At 41.4% G+C, this 20,760-nt stretch overlaps 1 protein-coding gene across 1 annotated transcript in view; it reads right to left on the bottom strand.

Annotated features, from left to right (window-relative positions):
* LOC121837336 (tachykinin-like peptides receptor 86C) overlaps positions 1-20,760 on the bottom strand; it is a 67,895-nt gene that overhangs the window by 21,416 nt on the left and 25,719 nt on the right. The window contains exon 3 of the mRNA XM_042292934.1: positions 9,137-9,287. Within this exon, the coding sequence (XP_042148868.1) occupies positions 9,137-9,287 (151 nt within the window). The remainder of the gene's footprint in view (positions 1-9,136; positions 9,288-20,760) is intronic.

Genomic DNA, 20,760 nt, shown 5'->3' with positions numbered 1-20,760 from the left:
TTAGAGCGCAGCTCTTGAGGAGGAGGAGGGGAATTAAGGTGCGGAGAGGAAGCTATGCCCCTCTTCCTCTCCTGCGCGCCTCCCATTTTGGGGAAATTTTCCGCTAAAATGTAGCGGGAAAATTTTCCGATAGATATAGCGGGGAAATTTTCCCGCTTAAGGTAGCGTGGAATATTTTCCGCTAAATTTAGCGGGGAAATTTTTCCTTTGAATTTAGCGGGGAACGTTTTCCGCTAAATTTAGCTGGTAAATATTTTTGCTAAATATCGCGGTGAAATTTTTTCCGCTAAATATAGCGGGGAAAATTTTTCCGCTAAATTTTGCGGGGAAAATAGGGAGTTTTCGTAGACCGTTTTCGCCACTCCGCAACGCCCTCCGCAACCCGCTACGATACCCGGAACTCTACAGCCAAGGCTATCGGCACGCAGGCGCAGTAGCTATTTCTTCGTTGCGGAGGGCTTAGCGGAGGAGGAAACGCGGTCTACGAAAACAATTTAGCGGGGAAAATTGTTCTGCCTAATTTAGCGAGATAATTTTTCTTCTAAATTTCGCGGGAATTTTTTCAGCTAAATTTTGCGGGCAATAATGTCCGCTAAATGTAGCTGGAAAAGTTTGCGCTTAATTTAACAAGGAAATTTTTCCGCTAAATTTTGCGGGGATTTGTTTCACCTAAATTTTGCGGGGAATTTTGTCCGCCAGATATAGCGGAGAAATTTTCCCGCCGAATTTAGCGGGGAAATTTTCCACTTAATTTAGCGGGGAAATGTTTTCGCTAAATTTAGTGGGAAACTTTACCCATAATACACCGCGCGGTTAAGCCGACGACGACGGCGACGGTGACGGTGACGGTGACGGCGACGCCGACGGCGACGGCGACGCCGCTCAAGCCTGAAACAGGCGCCTATAAGAGCTTTGCTTTAAAAAATAAAACACAAATAAATCTGGAAAGGGCAAGAGAAGAATGTAGAGGGTGCTAGCGGTGTCCGTACGACATCTTCCACGTGATATTTTTTTGCCTCAGGATGGCACAAGTTGAACTGTCACGTGCTAGGCAGTCGCTTCGCCGCCGCTCGCCTTGCCGCCCCCCCCCCCCCCCTCCCCCTTTCCCCAGCTCCTGCCCCCTCGCCCCTTTTGCTTGCCCGTTCTTATTTCTCTTCGATTTCCTTCCCATCTTATAAGGCTCTTTAGAGCCCAGCTCTTAAAGGATAACTGAAAAAAAAAAAAAGTTTTTTTTTAAACAGCCTAATTTGGACAAGCATGCAAAAAAAAAAAAAAATCACGCAAGAAAATAAATGTTTACAGCAATATTTATTGCGTGAAACTGATATTAGTTTGCGGCTATTTCGTCCGTTTTAAATCGCGCGCCTCAAAGTTGGTGTTCCGTGACGTATAGCACCGATTGGCAGCTATACATCTCATTGACTAAGAGATTGATTGACAGCTTATATCTTAGTTGTTAAACCTTTGTTATATTGCCGCGAGCGCAGCTGACTAAACAGACAGAGCGCTCGTGGCCTAACGGTTATCGCGCTTGCCTTCCACGCAGAAGGTCAGGGTTCGATTCCTGGCCGCGGCTACACATTTTATTGGCACTGTAATGTGATGTTTCGGTGAATTCGAGAACCGTCTTGGCTGATTCGAGGTTAGATTGTTCTACGCGCCGAACCTTCTACGCCGAATGCTCCAGAAGCCCACGTGTGTACAAAAGCGGCTCCGCGTGGCAAGCCGGAGGCAGTTTCGCTCCCGCGCTCGATCCTGCGGTTTCGCCGACATCGACGCCCGCGACGCTCTACTGTTTTCTTCTATTCCCTTTTTATTTTTGGGCACAAGTTCGCCCTATTAAGCGTTTAGTTTCTTCCGTTCTTATCGCGTCATCACTTGTCATTCGTGACAATATGTTGTAATTTCCTTTTGAGCGGAATATTTTTACGTTTAAAGAATAACCCATGTAATGAGAGTTATTATTTTTTGCAAAAGGTTTACAAGATAGGCACTTCCGTTTGGATTCATACCCTAACAAACAAAAGCTTCGCCATCCTTTCATGGCCGCCGAAGTCTCTGCTCCCGCCTTTCTCGCCTACCTCGAGTAGTCATTTTGCCGAAGTGATCAGTGTTTTTTGCTGACCCAGGTGCTTGAGTGAGGCTTCCTGAAGTGAAGTAGTGTGTGTTTAGGAGCTGTCGAAGGTGTTAGTGATAGGAAGCGACGCGGGGTTTTGGTTTTCATGGCACGGTTCTTTCGTTTTCCTCTATGCTTAATTAACGTGCTTTTTTTTTTTCTTTTCTTTTTTTTTCGCGCGTGCAAATGCTGATTTTTCGGAGATGTCAGAGAAGTGATCCCGACAGCGATCCTCCCAGCAGCCATGTCGCCCCGAAAGATCACAAGCTGAATGCTATTTGGCTGGAGGCAATCGAGCGTTCGCGTAGCGACAAACGTGTCCAGTTACGTTCTCGTTATATCGCTCCGGAGGCCGTCCAGATTCGCACCGGGTGCACCTAACGTCAGCGACTAGACACAGCTGTTACGTAAAAAACCTGGCACAGCCAGGTTATTACGTAATAACTGTCCGCAGGAGCCTTCGGACGTCCGAATTCTGCGTTAGCCGACAGATTTTTTTTCTCGGCTTCCGAAATATTTTACGTAAAGTTGTTTGAATGAATGTGTACTGTTAACGTAAATCTTGGCTTGTGATTGCGGCTTTGTATATTATCTTATTCGTTTTCCTGGAGAGACGGAAACAGCGGGCGTAACAAAATCGGTTGCATATTCCGCGTATCTTGCAAAAGCACTTCCCCAGTCATCTTGCAAAAAGCGCGAAACACGGAGTCCGCACCGTCCCGACTTCCCAGTATTTTACCTGCTCTAGAGCAGTTAATACCTGCTGGCTGCTAGTAGGTGTGTCTACTGAAACTGCAACTTGAATTAAACTAGGGGCAGTGCCAGAGAGCAAAGAGACAAAGTCCGGAAAGCTTGCTCGCTTTCCCCAATTTCTGAACTCTCAAGTGATTGTACTTTAATCAAGGCACAACGCCTCTTTTTAAAATAAAAAAGCACTATGTTCACTACGTAAAAATGGTCTCAGTTCATGCATCTGTGGACAGGTAGGAAATCTTGCCCAAATGTATTCACACCGCACGATGAGCGCAACACGTCGCTGTGCAAACGCAGTCCAACAACACAAAGCATAACAACGGCAGATTTAGGACAAAAATTCGGAGTTCATTGTTCAATTAAAACGACGTAATTTTGTTGAAAACGCCCGCAGCTTTTAACTCACGGTATACGTCGGGAATCTTCCACATTTTGAATCGGAACGAAAAAAGATTTACTTTTAAAAACGCTCACTCCGTCCTCCCGGACCAGTTTGACTGGATCAGCTGACGACGACGGGACTGAACCTGTTGAACCTCAACCCCACAACAACCAATTTGCGCTCCGTGTTAGTGTGGGTGTCTACTTCCAAGCACTGCACCGCACACACCACGAACGTTTCAGTTCTTTGTCACATCGGCGTGTTGCACCAAACAGAACGAGATCGCCGAAGTCAACGCAGCGCTGTCGTGAACCTTGGCCTCTGGTTGTCCGCTCGTGGACCCTGTGACTCCCTTCGCTTTCCAAGCACACACGACGATTACGAATGATACCTTCCGTCTTCCGGGAACGTCACAGGGGCACTTCTCCGGTTACGTCTTCGCTATGTGCTCGCAAACCGCGCAAACCCGTCAAACCAAAACAATACCGGCGCCATGTTTTACGTGCGTTGTTGCCAGATCTTACCGGAAGTTGAGACGCTGCGTCGTTCAACTCCGCAGCCAAGTCAACCCAAAAGCAAATCCAAGAGTGAGGTATGGGGCGTACTTCTCCGCGTGGGTCGAGAGAGGGGGAGTTTCAAATGCGGAGAGGTTCTGACTCCGACCAAACTACGTCCTGTAGCGTAAATATCGCTAAAAAAATCATTTTTTCGCGGAGCATTTGTTTTGTGACATGCTTACCCCAATTAGGCTGTTTAAAAAAACACTTTTTTTTTATTTGAAGTTTCCCTTTAAGCGCCCGCTTCGCCGTTTCGCGGCGTCGCCTTCGCCGTCGGTGTAATCGCCACTCTAAATTGAGCTGGAATTGAATTGGTTTTCAGGTCGCGTGACGTCAATTTTCCTGCTAAATCTTTTGGAGAAACTGATTTTTTTCATGGGTGACGTGACACAAAGTCATGTGACGTCATTTTCACAGCTAAATTCAGCGGGGAAACTGAATTGGTCTTGAGGTCACGTGGCGCCAAATTTCCAGCTAAATTCAACGTGAAAACTGTGGGAGGAGGGCAGTGTATAGAGGAGGAGGAGGGGAGGACACGAAGGAGGAATATTGGAGGGTACTTAGGAGTAGGAGTGCCCGGTTCGGAGGAGGGGGAGGATAAGAGGAGGAGGAGTGAAGAAGGCAGAGGAGGGGGAGAGGGGGACGAGGAGTATAGGAGGAGGTGGAGGACGAATAGGGGAGGATAGGAGAGGAGGATAAGAGTACAAAGGAGGTAGAGGGGCATACTCTCCCACCCGTCCCCTCCCCTTCTCCTCCTAGAGAGCTGCGCACTAAGTTCACATTACAGAGATTTGTGAACGTCTTTCATTTTTTTATTTTATTTGTAAATCACCGTAGAGAAACTTTAGGAAGCTGCTTCTGAGGTGGGTAGAAAGCAAGGAGCACATATTTACTTCTCATACATACTTAAATATTTAAACAGATATGGTATGTAAAATAGAAGATATATACACAATATAAAATTCAGAAAACAATAGAATTAATAGCACGAGAAGCACTTGAGAGCAAAATTAGAGAAATATACATTTATAAAATATGTCGCACCACCACAGTTTTGATTATTAGAAACTTAGTTGTTTCCGGCAGAGAAAAAAAATAAAATTTTTTCCAATCAACAGATAGATGACCCGATTCACAGTTTCGATGCTTTCCTAGCAACTGCATACCTTTTCGAATCAGGATTTTGCAGATATCTGCTCAAAAAGCGTAAATGGAACAGGAGCCATTCATAGCAGAACATCCGGAGGAACCTCTTGCAAATTACTGTACAGAGAAGGTCTTGGAAGTGTTCTCCCATAGAAGCATAAATATTCTTCATGACATCACGCTTGTGTACTACCATATTTGGAAGGAACGCCAAAAAGCACTCTTCAAGCTTTCCCACGAAAGCTATGCAAGGGTCTGTGGGCACAGAGAGAGCCCCAAGAATGCCTGTATCGTCCGTGCGCTAAGCACGTCATACGATTCGAACTTCTAGCAAATTTCAGGTGCAACGTCGCTCCCACATCAGAAAACAAAACAAAAACCAACATAGGCGGCAGCTTGAGTGCTAGGTCCACGGGCTTTCGACTATCGGGAGTTCCCGCACCATTTCCCTGCGCAACAGTACCAAGGCATCCTCTTCTGAGAACACTAGAGCTTCCCAAGTCAAATTAACGCGGACCGATCGAACGCCACTTTTTCCACAGAACAGTGTCCCGTGTTTCATAATAGCTGAATCTCGTTTCCCCTTCTTTATTACAATTATTTTCTATTTGGTTTAGGCCAGTCTGGCTACGAAAAGTTATCTTTCATCGTTCGATGTATTTTAAACGTGGCATATTGATCAGTCCGTCGCAACAATGAAAACAAAGCGGAAGAAGAAAAGGTACTAGAAACTAACAATAGATTAAAAAAAAAACATTTCATTGATGAAATCCCGACCATACTTTCACAATATCAGCTTCATTTTTACAGCTATTAAAATATTTATTTGTCTTTTCTTTCGCTTTTGACTTGCTTGCAATAGGAGATGACGTATCTGACGACCGAGGTGGAAGGTAGAAAGAAAGTGTAACGCCATGAGTTTCTAAGGTGACCGCCGCTTTTGGTTCGTGTGTAGCATGCTAAAAATATGTTTCGCTTTCTATTTATTTAAACAGAAAAAAGTGAATATAGAAATCACAAAATGAGGCACAAACGGTAAATAAAAGTAATTTGGGATTTTTTGTGGGACATATTTGATTTAAACCGTCTTAATAAACCACACTGATTTAAATCCCGATTTAAATCAGAATTTGAAACATCTTGATTTTTGTTCTGCACCCTGCTCGAAATAGTTACTTCATTTTGCCCCAAGTCTGTTAGTTACATTTACACCCTCCCTCAAAGTACTGATCATAATATTAAATTCTATAAAGTTAAATTTCGAAAACAAATGCAATATCTTCAGCGAGGCTGAGCATTTGAAACGCGCCAGGAAAAAATTTCTTCATACTTAGGTTTAGTTTCAACGGCAACAAAGAGGCAGGCTACCTACAAGCTTTCAGAAGTAAGCAGAGACGGTGAAACATAAACCAGCAACAGTATACTTCAACTTTTAATTTTGAAATTTGTTAGAAAATGTTTATACCGAGCACCCCGAACAAAAAGCTTCTCCATTTGGAAGCTTCAATAGGTCCTGTGTCCCTGCACATACGAAACATAATACAATAATACAAAAAAAAACACTATTACCTACGCAAAATAAGTGTGCATTGTTTTTTACTTAAACAAGCAATTTCAATGCGGTCGAAGTCGAAGCTGATAAACAAGTAAGAGTCGAGGATATAAGGGAATGCAAGTATTTTTTACAGGACGCCTACTCCTGGTTCCAGTCATCCATGCTTGTGTACAACACCTCGAAATGAAAATTACTACTGTGATAGAACCTCTTGGAAATGCGACCATGAAATGCACTGGAAGGCCCATGCCCGAGGCCTATAATTGTATTCAGGTAGAGCACAGCGCACGCCAATTGTTGCTTGTGGCTCGGGAATGACTGCTTAAATGATATGAAAAACGCGCAATCTCAAAGAAGCTTGCACGTGGAATTTGCATAACAGATAACCAGTTGTCCGAAGCTTTAAGCGGTAAAGTGGGGCCGGGGTAGGTTGTACATCGGAATATTATGCCAAAATTTAAAAGATCCACAGTCGGAAAACAAATATACTGAGAAGTCTTTTCAGGGCTGTTTAATTATCTAAGCGGCTTTCGTTAACCCAATATGCATTTAAGCTACAACACACTTGGCTGAAATATAAGCATACATGTTTATGATCCGAATAATGTAGAGGAGAATGATGTAACAGAAGGGTAGATTTGAAATGCAGCAAAGTGCGAAGTCGGCTTCTCGAAAAATACCTTGTCTTGTGTATTCAGGACATAATTTTCCGCCAAGTTACGTCATCACGTCCAGTCAAAAGTATACGCAAAAATTACTCGAAAGTTTCTTTTGTCATCAAAAGAACACAGAAAATGTGTGACTAGAAGAACCAGAATATATCTTAAACCCCTGAAAGTGCGACTTGAAATATGCGATTAGGTATAAAATAGGCACCCGAACTACACATATTCATTAAGAGTACTAGACTACATTTACGGAACTAGCAAGTATTGAGCCTTTTTTAGGGTTTTTCCCCTAATTTTTAACTTGTTTGAAAACTTCTCTTAGCTGAACAAGAAAAACCTAAAGGAAACAACTTATTCCAATATTTATTAAGCCTCGCCTAAAAAAAAAAAGAACATTATTCGAAAGATGCAATTTGTAATTACATATCTTGCAAATTGACTCATGGCCGCATCAATACAACAAAACAAGTATTTTCAGTGGCAACACAATTGAAGCCAAATTAGGACTATATTGCGGCGTTCATGACCCAGTTGCTAATGCACACGGCCGCCACGGGGAAGGACGAAGTTCGAACGTCGCTTGACCCGGATCTTCAGCTCCGTTTTTTTTTTTTTATATTTCTCCTAGAAAATTTCAGTCCATCCTCTGTTATAATCCAGTGTTCTGCTTCGAAAAATTTCTGAATTTAGCACGTGTATAACAGCACCGGTAACGGGCTGCTTCAAGTCAGTCACTCATTTGTCGCCGTCGCAAGATGCGCTGTACGCTCTGTATTAATTAGTAGGAACAAGTTCGTTCTATTATACATTTATTTTATGGTTTTAATCGTTTACTCTTTCTGTTCATGACAATATTTATCTATTTTTAATTTGTATATACGGCCTGTATATTAAAAGAGCAGTCGGATATACAAGAACAACTGTAATTTTTTCCTCTCATTTCATAATGACTGGTTAGATTTGTAGAGTATATGAGGCACTTCTAAACTTTAAACTAACGGTATTTTAGTTAAAGACCAGGAAGGATTAATCCGGCTAAACAAGGTACAAATTCCCCATAAGGTGTATGATCTATACAGGTAATAGTTCGAAATCTATCTTTTACAAAATGGTCAATGCTTTAATTGGGACACACAAAAGTGTGAATGGTATAAGTTTAAACTATTTTTCTTTTGTTTGCTCAACATTCGCAATGGCAACACAAATATTTGATGACACGTATTTTACACCGTTGGCTGATTATATCTGCAGTGTATCACTAGCCTCACTGAAAAACTTGTCTTTAGTTTGATTCGTTAACCAGATGGATCTTCTGTTCCGTAATTTAGATAGCGAAAGGTTATACTAGATTTTTCGGTAGGGTGGTAAAATCAAAACTAGCAGTATTTCATAAACACGCACACTCTAAAATTTTGATGCTTCTACTTTCTCAAACAACCATTGGGAAATAAGATTCCTTTACCCTTGGGGAAGCTCGGAGAATTACGCGCCTGAAAATAGGATTAGCCCTGGAGAAAAACAGTGCGCGGTGACACCGAACATGGTGCGAGCAACGTAATGCTCAGTGTCTCAGTGGAAGAAAGTTTTGCGGTCTAAAGATAGTTTTCATCTGTTCATTCGCCAGGCTCTGACCGTTGAATTCAGGGATTGGCTTTTCCTAGTGCTTTGCCGGAAAGTAGACGCACTGCATTTTTAGAGTGTAAGGTAGCATGAGGATAGCTCAAGGATGTACCCGGTATGAAACACATCTATGAGTGCATTCTAATTGCAAATTCCAATGCGAAATTAAACGTAATGGTAAGTGCTTGCGGAAAGGTACAGAGTTCGGGTAAATATATTCCTAACATAACATTTGCAACTTGAGTGCTCGCAAATCGTCAGCATGATAAATTTAATGAATTTTAACATTATTTATCTAATATACGCACAATATGTCACTAACCACATACAACCACTTGCCTTTTGTTTGTTCCGCAGGGCGATCTGCTGATGCTCGGTGAACTCGCCGATGCAGCGCGTCCCCCACAGAACGAGGCTCATACGTGCGTATGTTGCTGCCATGGTAACCACGGGAAAGATGTACGTGAGTATCAGGAGAAAGACATTGTACCTGCCAGAGAAAAATGAAGCGTTAATTAGTGTTCCATCTAAAACAGTACTTATGCATTTTGGAAAACTATTGCTGGATTATATCTCATACTTTCTTTACACAAGTTACTTTTTTCTTGTTTTTTTTTTCTTTTTTTTTAGAGCGCAGCTCTTAAGCGCCCGTTTCCGGCTTGAGCGGCGTCGTCATCACCGTCGCCGTCGCCGTCGCCGTCGGCGTAACCAAGGTCATCCCAAAGTCACGTGACCCCCAGGACACGTGACCCCCCAAGGTCACGTGACCCCCAGGACACGTGACCCCTCAGGGTCACGTGACCCCCGAGGTCACTTAACCCCTCCCAAGGTCACGCGACCCCCTAGGTCACGTGACCTCCCAGGTCACGTGACCCCGAAGTCACGTCTCCCAGGTCACGTGACGGTCACGTGACCCCCAAGGTCTCATGACCCCCTGAGGTCACGTGACCCCCCGAGATCACGTGGCCCCCAGGTCACGTGGCCCCCCTCCCCCCCCCCCCCCCCGAGGTCACGTGACCCCCTCCCCCCGAGGTCAGGTGACCCCCCGGAGCATATTAAAGAATGAGGGGAGAGGAGGAGGAGGAGAAGGAGGAGGAGGAGGGGTCTACCCTCCCCTCAGTACCCTTCCCTCCTCCTCCTCAAGAGCTGCGCTCCTATTCGGCGTTACAGGGAGTTGTAAACGGCTTTCACTTTTTTGTTAACATGAGAGTTGAGGTGGTTGACACTGCTTGGCGTTTTGTCAAGAATGTTTTCGATAAATAATTTTAGAGGTATCGTGTGAGGTGCGTATTTTTAGATTTCGCGAGAATTGCAATTACCATTCCACGACTATTAGAAACAAATGCAACGCTTCGATGAAGCAAGTGAGTGGTTGTATGTGTGACTTCTTTATTATCAATAATAAATTGTATCCCTCATTATTTTATTGTGTTTTTTATAATAAAATGTAAATATCAGCTTTTTCAAGAGTATTGTGCGAAAGAAACGCTAAGAAAACCTCGAGCTCGCAAAATATCGATCGACTTACCGAAAAATGAAGTAACTAATCACCAAATAGTTTCTTAATTGATTACTCGGAACAGAGGTTAGTTCATTTTCAACACTTAAAGAGGTTGAATATTGCAACCAGAAATTATTGACATGCTGGCAAGTGCGGTTACAGATGCAGCTTTCTTATTTATTTATTTTAATTTGAACTCCTTTAAACAAGGGTGATTTTTACAGGAATGATTGCTGTCTGTTGTCTCTGCTTATTGGACTTGAATAACTTGGGTAGCGTTAGATAAGGAAATAACCGTCAAGGTTAGCAAAGTAACTAAGATGAATTATTTACTTTTCTAATCAATGCTTCTAATGTTTACATGCTGGTCACTGTTTAAAATGCATATATACTAATAGAGAAACATATACACAGTTTGCCAAAGGCGACGGGTTTTTAAATATGCATCGATGAGTTCACTCGTTTTTGTAGCCCGATATTTTAAGCGTGGTAAAAAAAAAGCAGAAAGGTACGTTTTTCGGGTTCACATAATAACTCGGTCGCGTAAAATTAGATGATGGTCCGACATCACACCGCTGCGTTCATGACAAGCTAACCCAAAATAGTTGGCCGATCTTCTGCATATCAAAGTGTGCAAGACATGCGGCAGCTCTTCATCAGGTTTAGAATTCAGGTGACGAAATCTCAGAACAGATCAATCAGCACATCAGGGTTAGTTAATTACTGCATCGAAAACTGCTTAAATTAGTTTAGCCTCCAGTTATGACTCTTTTTTTCAAGCTCAAACTATAATTTAAATAAAAGTAATAGTTAAAACTCTCCCGATTTTTGTTCATTGGCACAATCAAGGGGATGGTTATTACAACATATTTTTTGTAAGTTCAAAAGAGACTCAATGAATATGGCATCGATGTATGCGCTACCCAACATTATTTATAAAAAAGAAATAAGAAATGACGATAATAATCCCTAGAAAAAAGGAACAAGGGGGACAAAGGGCAAACACAAATCTCTAAACACAGCTAGGTGACTGGTGCGCGACAATAAAAAATCCGCCTGGTCCTGGTATCAAACCAGGGACCTCTCCATTTTCAGTGGAGCGCTCTACAAACTGAGCTATACAGAAGTGAGATGTCAGTAGAGCAAACAGGTTTTATCAGTTGCCACCAGTCCGAGACCAAAAAGGGTGAACGGCCTGCATTTTAAGGTTATGATGACAAAGAAATTAATGCAAAAGTGCAAACAAGCTGGACAACAATGACGATAATCATCCCCGCAAAAGGGGAACAAGGGGGACGAAGGTCAATCTCGTCCAGACCGCTGGCACCTTTGATTAATTGCATTATCACAATAAAAAATACCCTGTAATATATTTGTGAGAAGAGATCAGGTAAAGGATAATTCAGTTTAGAGAGAAAAAATTCGGGAACTGAGTGAGAGAACGCTGAATTTGGAAACTAAATTCCTAACCTCAAATCAGACCAGCTACTTCATAAAGGGAAGAAAAAACTTGAGGGAAAGACAGAAAACGTTGTTCGAGAAACGAAAGCACGACAACAAACGTATATCTACTTTGTCCATGAACCTTTGTGATAATATGCTTACTCTTTTGATATTTGTAATAAGTATCAGAGTATCAGTATACCTGTTTTCAGAAGAACACGTATAGACGCTTTACACACGCGCCAGAATACAGCCGCCATTGCTGACCTTCTCTTGTTTTACCGAGATACCGAGCCACTGAAATTTGTGTGGACGAGCCTCCACAAAGACCAATGCTGGGGAGAAAGACAGCATAAAATCTAGGATGGCAATGACCTAGCCTGCTATGGTAATAATGAAGTGAAGTAAACGTGATAAGGGGAAACAAAAACTGAAGGTCAGTTATGGCGGCGCCCAAGCACAGCTGCTGCAAAGCGTCTATAGTTGTTAAGCAAAACTGGTCGTTTCCGAACACCGAATGCTGCGCACTGTCATTCGGAAACGCCGTAACCGCTCGCCTCGTGGACCGGCCAATATTTTTGCAATAAATTCTGTGACACCACGTATGAGGTTGGGTGTAAAAAAGCGTTGAATGAAGGGTGTTAACACCCCTTTCCTTTTGCTTATTTCAAACAAACGACGGCGCACTTAATCAAATTCCTGCCGCGACCCACTCCTCCACTCCCACCAAATGTGATAAAAGACGATGTTTCTTCCAACGATTCAGCGTTTCAAGCTCAGTGAATATCCCCATCGCTAGCGCAAAGAAAGGAAAACAAAATGTAGAGCCGATCCACTTCACGTGAAGATGGAGGACCAGCGAAGCTGTTATATTTACGACAAATTTACGACAATATACGACAACTTCACAACTGTACGACGTCTAAAGATTTACATATGATTGCAATGAAAAAACGTTCATGACTTCCTTGTTTATTTGCCTTTATTTAATTCTTAGTGACAAAAGTGATCATTGATTTCTGGTCACTTATGGGCAAACTCTAAATTAAAGTTTCTGAGGCACACCTCAAGGACAGTTTTTTTTTCGATTGAGCCCAAGTCTTTATCAGCATCACGGATGCGAAAGAAAAGAAGGTTAGATCGGCGCGTTCTGCCCTCAGCCTAGTAAGAGCGCACTCTCAGCAAAGTCGGTGACTGTAGATGATAGCGAGAAATCAGGACCTCACTATCTAATAATGCCAAGGAAGGCTGACTCACACGGGTTGCCCCCTCTTTTTATTTATACTTGCCACGACCAATCGGAGCGAAGGAGCGCCGTTTAAACAGGAGTTTTTTTCTATTAACATCCATGGACTAATGTTTTTACACACCTTAGCACCCATAACAGCTTCCCTGTATAACTGAAGATCGCATGATCTGTCCTGTCAAAAAAAATCTACATATTGAGGCTAACCCCGAACAAAGACTATCTGCCCAATCATGTTGCATTTAGATCCCGTCGGGAATGTTCATGAGTCCTTTGGTTTATTACCTTCCGAATACGTCAAGGGCTACACCATATAATGAAAACAACAACAAAAAAATATTGTAAGGATACCTTAACGACAGAAGCAAAAACCAACTACTATATCTCAGCCTTTATCGTCACTCCAGCACAGGAGACCAAGTCGATCTTGAGATGATGGTACCCTGAAATGTAGGTCTTGATCGGGAGTTTTGCCTTATTACTATTTACTTTTTTATATTTTTAGCTCTTTTTTAATTTATATAATAAATAATGTAAGTCTTTACTAAGTGTTTGATTATGAAAGTGCTAATAAACATGCAGTACTATTTTTGCTGACCGATTTTTTTTTTTAACCATTGGGGAAAAAATACTTGTGCTATTCCATCTGAGATTCTTATTTTTTCTTTCAGTGGAGCGAATTTAGATGGTTCTTGTGGATTATGTAATAAGAAGATCCGCCACAATTATTTTTATGTTATACTTGATGGGTAGGTTCAGAGAACTGTTTTGCAATGGAATATTTTTAAATATTGGTAGTTCCTTGGAAAAACACCGTCAGAGATGATAAAAAAGCAATGAAATCAATTAATGGAAGCTCTAACCTAAATAGAGCCTGGAGTGAGATCATGTGTGCAATAGATCTAAAAGTCTAATGGTTATTTGTTCTAAACAGCCATGAGGAAATTAATCCGCTAGCTGCTATTAGCGGTTTCTCAGTTAGCGGGAATTAATCCGCTAACTGAAAGGAGGCAGTCCCTGTGCGTAGAAAGAGACATACAAGGCCACAGCAATGACGCAGCTCTTTGACCACAAATGTTCAAAGCCCATCAAAATCGTCGGCCGCTCTTTCCACTGTATTGTTGCTAAACTGCCGTGGCCTTCAAAATAAAGTAGATGATTTATTTTGCCTTGCAGAATCAATAAAGCCAAGAATTATCATGGGCACTGAGTCATGGCTCGATGAATCCGTGCTGGACAGTGAAGTATTTCCTGGTGGCTTCTCTGTCTACCGTAAAGATCGACACGCACATGGCGGAGGGGTGTTTTTATTAATACACGCACGATGGGCAAGCAGTCAACTCCTTGCACGACACAATAACTCGGAGTCTATTTGGTGCCGAGTTCAACTATCCAAAGGAGGCACTCTAGTCTTGGGCACCTACTATCGTCCCCCAACCGTAAACGACATAGATGAGCTTAGTCATGTACTATCTTCGATTCCTGATAGCTCTGTTATTGTGGGAGGCGACTTTAATCTTGCTGACGTCGATTGGACGAGTACATCCTTTTGCACCGATAACTCTAGTTTGTATAAAGGTTTTAACGACCTTATTATCTCGTTTTCTCTTAAACAATTTGTTCTCTCACCAACAAGAAACAATTCAATTTTAGATTTCTTATTGACCAATAACCCAAACCTTATGTCTAATGTCACTGTAATTCCTGGTATTAGCGACCACAGTGCCGTTGTCTGTGATTTATCACTGAATCAGACTAATAAGACTGCAAAGCCGCCACGAAAAATCATACTGTACGAGAGAGGTGACTACAAAAAAATTTCTAATAACCTGTCAGTTTATTTTCCTCACTTTTTGAACCTGAGCGTGGAGAGTGATGTTGAAGATTTGTGGGATGTTTTCAAACAAAAGATTAAGCTACTCGTGACTCTTACATACCATTCAGGATTCATAAGGGAAATAAGAGACATAAACCATGGATTACTCTTCCAATTTGAAAACAAAAAAAGAAAAAATTAGATGGTCACACTGGCGTGCGCGATGAGCGAGTCCAACGCCTTCGTTGGCGAGTCGTTTCTTGAAAACAATCGCTCCGAACGCCGTTGACTGGCTCAACTGCTCCGCGGCTAGACCGCATCACAAAAGGTCGGGTCAGCAAGCGACTGCTCAAATCGCGTCGCTTTTTTCCCCACGATGGTCACTTTTGCGATGAAAGTTATCGCGTGACTAGATCGCATCGCCGGTGTGAACGCGTCTTTAGTAGTGATGCAAAACTATCGATAAATTGACTATCGATACTATCGAGTTTTCCCAAAACTATCGATAGTGTCTCAGAACTATCGATAGTCGACTATCGATAGTACTATCGATAGTTTTTCGATAGTCGACTATCGATAGTACTATCGATAGTTTTTCGATTGTCGACTATCGATAGTACTATCGATAGTTTTTCGACAGTCGACTATCGATAGTCGACTATCGATAGTACTATCGATAGTTTTTCGATAGTCGACTATCGATAGTACTATCGATAGTTTTTCGATAGTCGACTATCGATAGTAGTATCGATAGTTTTTCGATTGTCAACTATCGATAGTACTATCGATAGTTTTTCGATAGTCGACTATCGATAGTTTTTTGATAGTCGACCATCGATAGTACTATCAATAGTCTTTCGATAGTCGACTATCGAAAGTTTTTCGATAGTCGACTATCGATAGTACTATCGATAGTTTTTCGATAGTCGACTATCGATAGTACTATCGATAGTTTTTCGATAGTCGACTATCGATAGTACTATCGATAGTTTTTCGATAGTCGACTATCGATAGTACTATCGATAGTTTTTCGATTGTCGACTATCGATAGTACTATCGATAGTTTTTCGATAGTCGACTATCGATAGTACTATCGATAGTTTTTCGATTGTCGACTATCGATAGTACTATCGATAGTTTTTCGATTGTCGACTATCGATAGTACTATCGATAGTTTTTCGACAGTCGACTATCGATAGTACTATCGATAGTTTTTCGATAGTCGACTATCGATAGTACTATCGATAGTTTTTCGATTGTCGACTATCGATAGTACTATCGATAGTTTTTCGATAGTCGACTATCGATAGTACTATCAATTGTTTTTCGATAGTCGACTATCGAAAAACTATCGATAGTCGACAATCGAAAAGATAGTCGACCATCGATAGTACTGTCAATAGTCTTTCGATAGTCGACTATCGAAAGTTTTTCGATAGTCGACTATCGATAGTACTATCAATAGTTTTTCGATAGTCGACTACCGATAGTACTATCAATAGTTTTTCGATAGTCGACTATCGATAGTACTATCGATAGTTTTTCGATAGTCGACTATCGATAGTACTATCGATTGTTTTTCGATAGTCGACTATCGATAGTACTATCGATAGTTTTTCGATAGTCGACTATCGATAGTACTATCGATAGTTTTTCGATTGTCGACTATCGATAGTACTATCGATAGTTTTTTGATAGTCGACTATCGATAGTACTATCGATAGTTTTTTGATAGTCGACCATCGATAGTACTATCAATAGTTTTTCGATAGTCGACTATCGATAGTACTATCGATAGTTTTTCGATAGTCGACTATCGATAGTTTTTCGATAGTCGACTATCGATAGTAGTATCGATAGTTTTTCGATTGTCGACTATCGATAGTACTATCGATAGTTTTTCGATAGTCGACTATCGATAGTACTATCGATAGTTTTTTGATAGTCGACCATCGATAGTACTATCAATAGTCTTTCGATAGTCGACTATCGAAAGTTTTTCCATAGTCGACTATCGATAGTACTATCGATAGTTTTTCGATAGTCGACTGTCGATAGTACTATCGATAGTTTTTCGATAGTCGAATATCGATAGTACTATCGATAGTTTTTCGATAGTCGACTATCGATAGTACTATCGATAGTTTTTCGATTGTCGACTATCGATAGTACTATCGATAGTTTTTCGATAGTCGACTATCGATAGTACTATCGATAGTTTTTCGATTGTCGACTATCGATAGTACTATCGATAGTTTTTCGATAGTCGACTATCGATAGTACTATCGATAGTTTTTCGACAGTCGACTATCGATAGTACTATCGATAGTTTTTCGATAGTCGACTATCGATAGTACTATCGATAGTTTTTCGATTGTCGTATCGATAGTACTACCGATAGTTTTTCGATAGTCGACTACCGATAGTACTATTGATAGTTTTTCGATAGTCGACTATCGATAGTACTATCGATGGTTTTTCGATTGTCGACTATCGATAGTACTATCGATAGTTCTTTGATAGTCGACCATCGATAGTACTATCAATAGTCTTTCGATAGTCGACTATCGATAGTTTTTCGATTGTCGACTATCGATAGTACTATCGATAGTTTTTCGATTGTCGACTATCGATAGTACTATCGATAGTTTTTCGATAGTCGACTATCGAGAGTACTATCGATAGTTTTTGGATAGTCGACTATCGATAGTACTATCAATAGTTTTTCGATTGACGACTATCGATAGTACTATCGATAGTTTTTTGATTGTCGACTATCGATAGTTTTTCGATAGTCGACTATCGATAGTACTATCGATAGTTTTTCGATAGTCGACTATCGATAGTACTATCGATAGTTTTTCGATTGTCGACTATCGATAGTACTATCGATAGTTTTTCGATTGTCGACTATCGATAGTTTTTTGATTGTCGACTATCGATAGTTTTTCGATAGTCGACTATCGATAGTTTTCCGATAGTCGACTATCGATAGTTTTTCGATTGTCGACTATCAATAGTACTATCGATAGTTTTTCAATCGTCAACTATCGATAGTACTATCGATAGTTTTTCGATTGTCGACTATCGATAGTACTATCGATAGTTTTTCGATAGTCGACTATCGATAGTACTATCGATAGTTTTTCGATTGTCGACTATCGATAGTACTATCGATAGTTTTTCGATTGTCGACTATCGATAGTACTATCGATAGTTTTTCGATTGTCGACTATCGATAGTACTATCGATAGTACTATCGATAGTTTTTCGATAGTCGACTATCGATAGTACTATCGATAGTACTATCGATAGTTTTTCGATAGTCGACTATCGATAGTACTATCGATAGTTTTTCGATTGTCAACTATCGATAGTACTATCGATAGTTTTTTGATAGTCGACCATCGATAGTACTATCAATAGTCTTTCGATAGTCGACTATCGATAGTACTATCGATAGTTTTTCGATAGTCGACTATCGATAGTACTATCGATAGTTCTTCGATAGTCGACTATCGATAGTACTATCGATCGTTTTTTGATTGTCGACTATCGATAGTATATCGATAGTTTTTCGATAGTCGACTATCGATAGTTTTTCGATAGTCGACTATCGATAGTACTACCGATAGTTTTACGATTGTCGACTATCGATAGTACTATCGATAGTTTTTCGATTGTCGACTATCGATAGTACTATCGATAGTTTTTCGATAGTCGACTATCGATAGTACTATCGATAGTTTTTCGATAGTCGACTATCGATAGTACTATCGATAGTTTTTCGATTGTCGACTATCGATAGTACTATTGATAGTTTTCGATAGTCGACTATCGATAGTTTTTCGATAGTCGACTATCGATAGTACTATCGATAGTTTTTTGATAGTCGACCATCGATAGTACTATCAATAGTCTTTCGATAGTCGACTATCGAAAGTTTTTCGGTAGTCGACTAGCGATAGTTTTTCGATAGTCGACTATCGATAGTACTATCGATAGTTTTTTGATAGTCGACCATCGATAGTACTATCAATAGTCTTTCGATAGTCGACTATCGAAAGTTTTTCGGTAGTCGACTAGCGATAGTACTATCGATAGTTTTTCGATAGTCGACTATCGATAGTACTATCGATAGTTTTTCGATAGTCGACTATCGATTGTTTTTCGATAGTCGACTATCGATAGTACTATCGATAGTTTTTTGATAGTCGACCATCGATAGTACAATCAATAGTCTTCCGATAGTCGACTACCGATTGTTTTTTTTACTATACTGGCAACTAACGATACTATCGATAGTGCTATCGATAGTCTTGCACCACTATAGTCCGTTACAACTCAAGAAGGTAGGGCGAGGGTAATTTGGGCCGGGGAGGGGGAAGCAGACGGAACGCTAAAGAGAGAAGGAGGTTTCCCCCTCTCTTCTCCAGCGTTCCGTCTGCTTCCTCCCCCCGGCCCGTCTTACCCTCGCTTTACCGCTGGCCTCCCCTTCTTCTTTTATCGCCCAAACTCCCATCTTCGTCATCACTGAAAGCTGAACCAAAGTTAGGTTGGTAAGTGCCTGCGTTAGTTGGTGTCCCATTTGAAAAAAAAATAAATAAATAAAGTGACAAAAAAAAATGACAGCCGTTTACAACTCCCTGTAACACCGAATGGGAGCGCAGCTCTTGAGGAGGAGGAGGGAAGGGTACTGAGGGTTACCTGTTCACGGGGTGGGGGGGTGGGGGGGTCATGCGACCTTGGGGGGTCACGTGACCCCCAGAAAAATTTTTCCCCTAGATTTAGCGGGGAATTGTTTCCGCTAGATCTAGCGGGGAAATTTTTCCGCTAGATTTTGCGCGGAATTTTTTACGGTAAATCTAGCGGGGAATTTTTTCTGCTAAATCTAGCGGGGAAATTGTTTCGCTAGATTTAGCGGGGAAATTTTTCCGCTAGATTTAGCGGGGAATATTTTCTGCTAGATTTAGCGGGGAATTTTTCCCGCTAGATTTTTCCGCTAGATTTAGCGGAGAAATTTTTCCGCTATATTTAGCGGGAAAAATTTTCCGCTACATTCAGCGGGGACTTTTTCCCGCTAGATTTAGCGGGGAAATTTTTCCGCTAGATTTAGCGGGGAATTTTTTCCGCTAAATCTAGCGAAGAAATTTTTCCGCTAAATCTAGCGGGGAAATTTTTCCGCTAGATTTAGCGGGGAAATTTTCCCGCTAGATTTAGCGGGAAAATGTTTCTGCTAGATTTAGCGGGGAATATTTTCCGCTAGACAGCGGGGAATTTTTCCCGTTAGATTTTTCCGCTAGATTTAGCGGAGAAATTTTTCCGCTAGACTTAGCGGGGAAATTTTTCCGCTAAATTTAGCGTGGAATTTTTCCCGCTAGATTTAGCGGGGATATTTTTCCGCTAGATTTAGCGGGGAATTTTTTCCGCTAAATCTAGCGGAGAAAATTTTTATGCTAGATTTAGCTGAAAAATTTTTCCGCTAAACCTAGTGGGGAAATTTTTCCGCTAGATTTAGCGGGGAATTTACCCATAATGCACCGCGCGGTTACGCCGACCGCGACGGCGACAGCGACGGCGACGCCGACAGCGACGGCGACGCCGACGCCGCTCAAGCCGGAAACGGGCCCCTAAGAGCTGCGCTCTAAAAAGCGTAAACGTCGAGCTTTTAATTAGCATCATACAAATCAGTCTGATAGTGCTAGGCAAAAGCTCGAAGAAATATCCAGAGACCTTAAAAGAAATACTGTAAAACCCTTAATGCTCGCGAGCCCTCAATTTTCGCGAATTTCGCGAATTGAAGAATTCGCGAAATTTAAGGGCGCGCGAAAATTTCGGTCCTTAAGATTTTCAATGCAGGCGTCTGGAATTTGCAAAATTTAGTGGTCGCGATTATGTCATCTGTGACCGATTCGCGAAAAATAGGGGCCGCTAAAATAAAGGGTTTTACAGTATAC

Source organism: Ixodes scapularis, unplaced genomic scaffold (assembly GCF_016920785.2).
Source record: "Ixodes scapularis isolate PalLabHiFi unplaced genomic scaffold, ASM1692078v2 PGA_scaffold3__209_contigs__length_174095766, whole genome shotgun sequence".
Lineage (NCBI taxonomy): Eukaryota > Metazoa > Arthropoda > Arachnida > Ixodida > Ixodidae > Ixodes > Ixodes scapularis.
The sequence above is the reverse complement of the archived record's forward strand: the minus strand, read 5'-3'. Positions and strand labels throughout refer to the sequence as shown.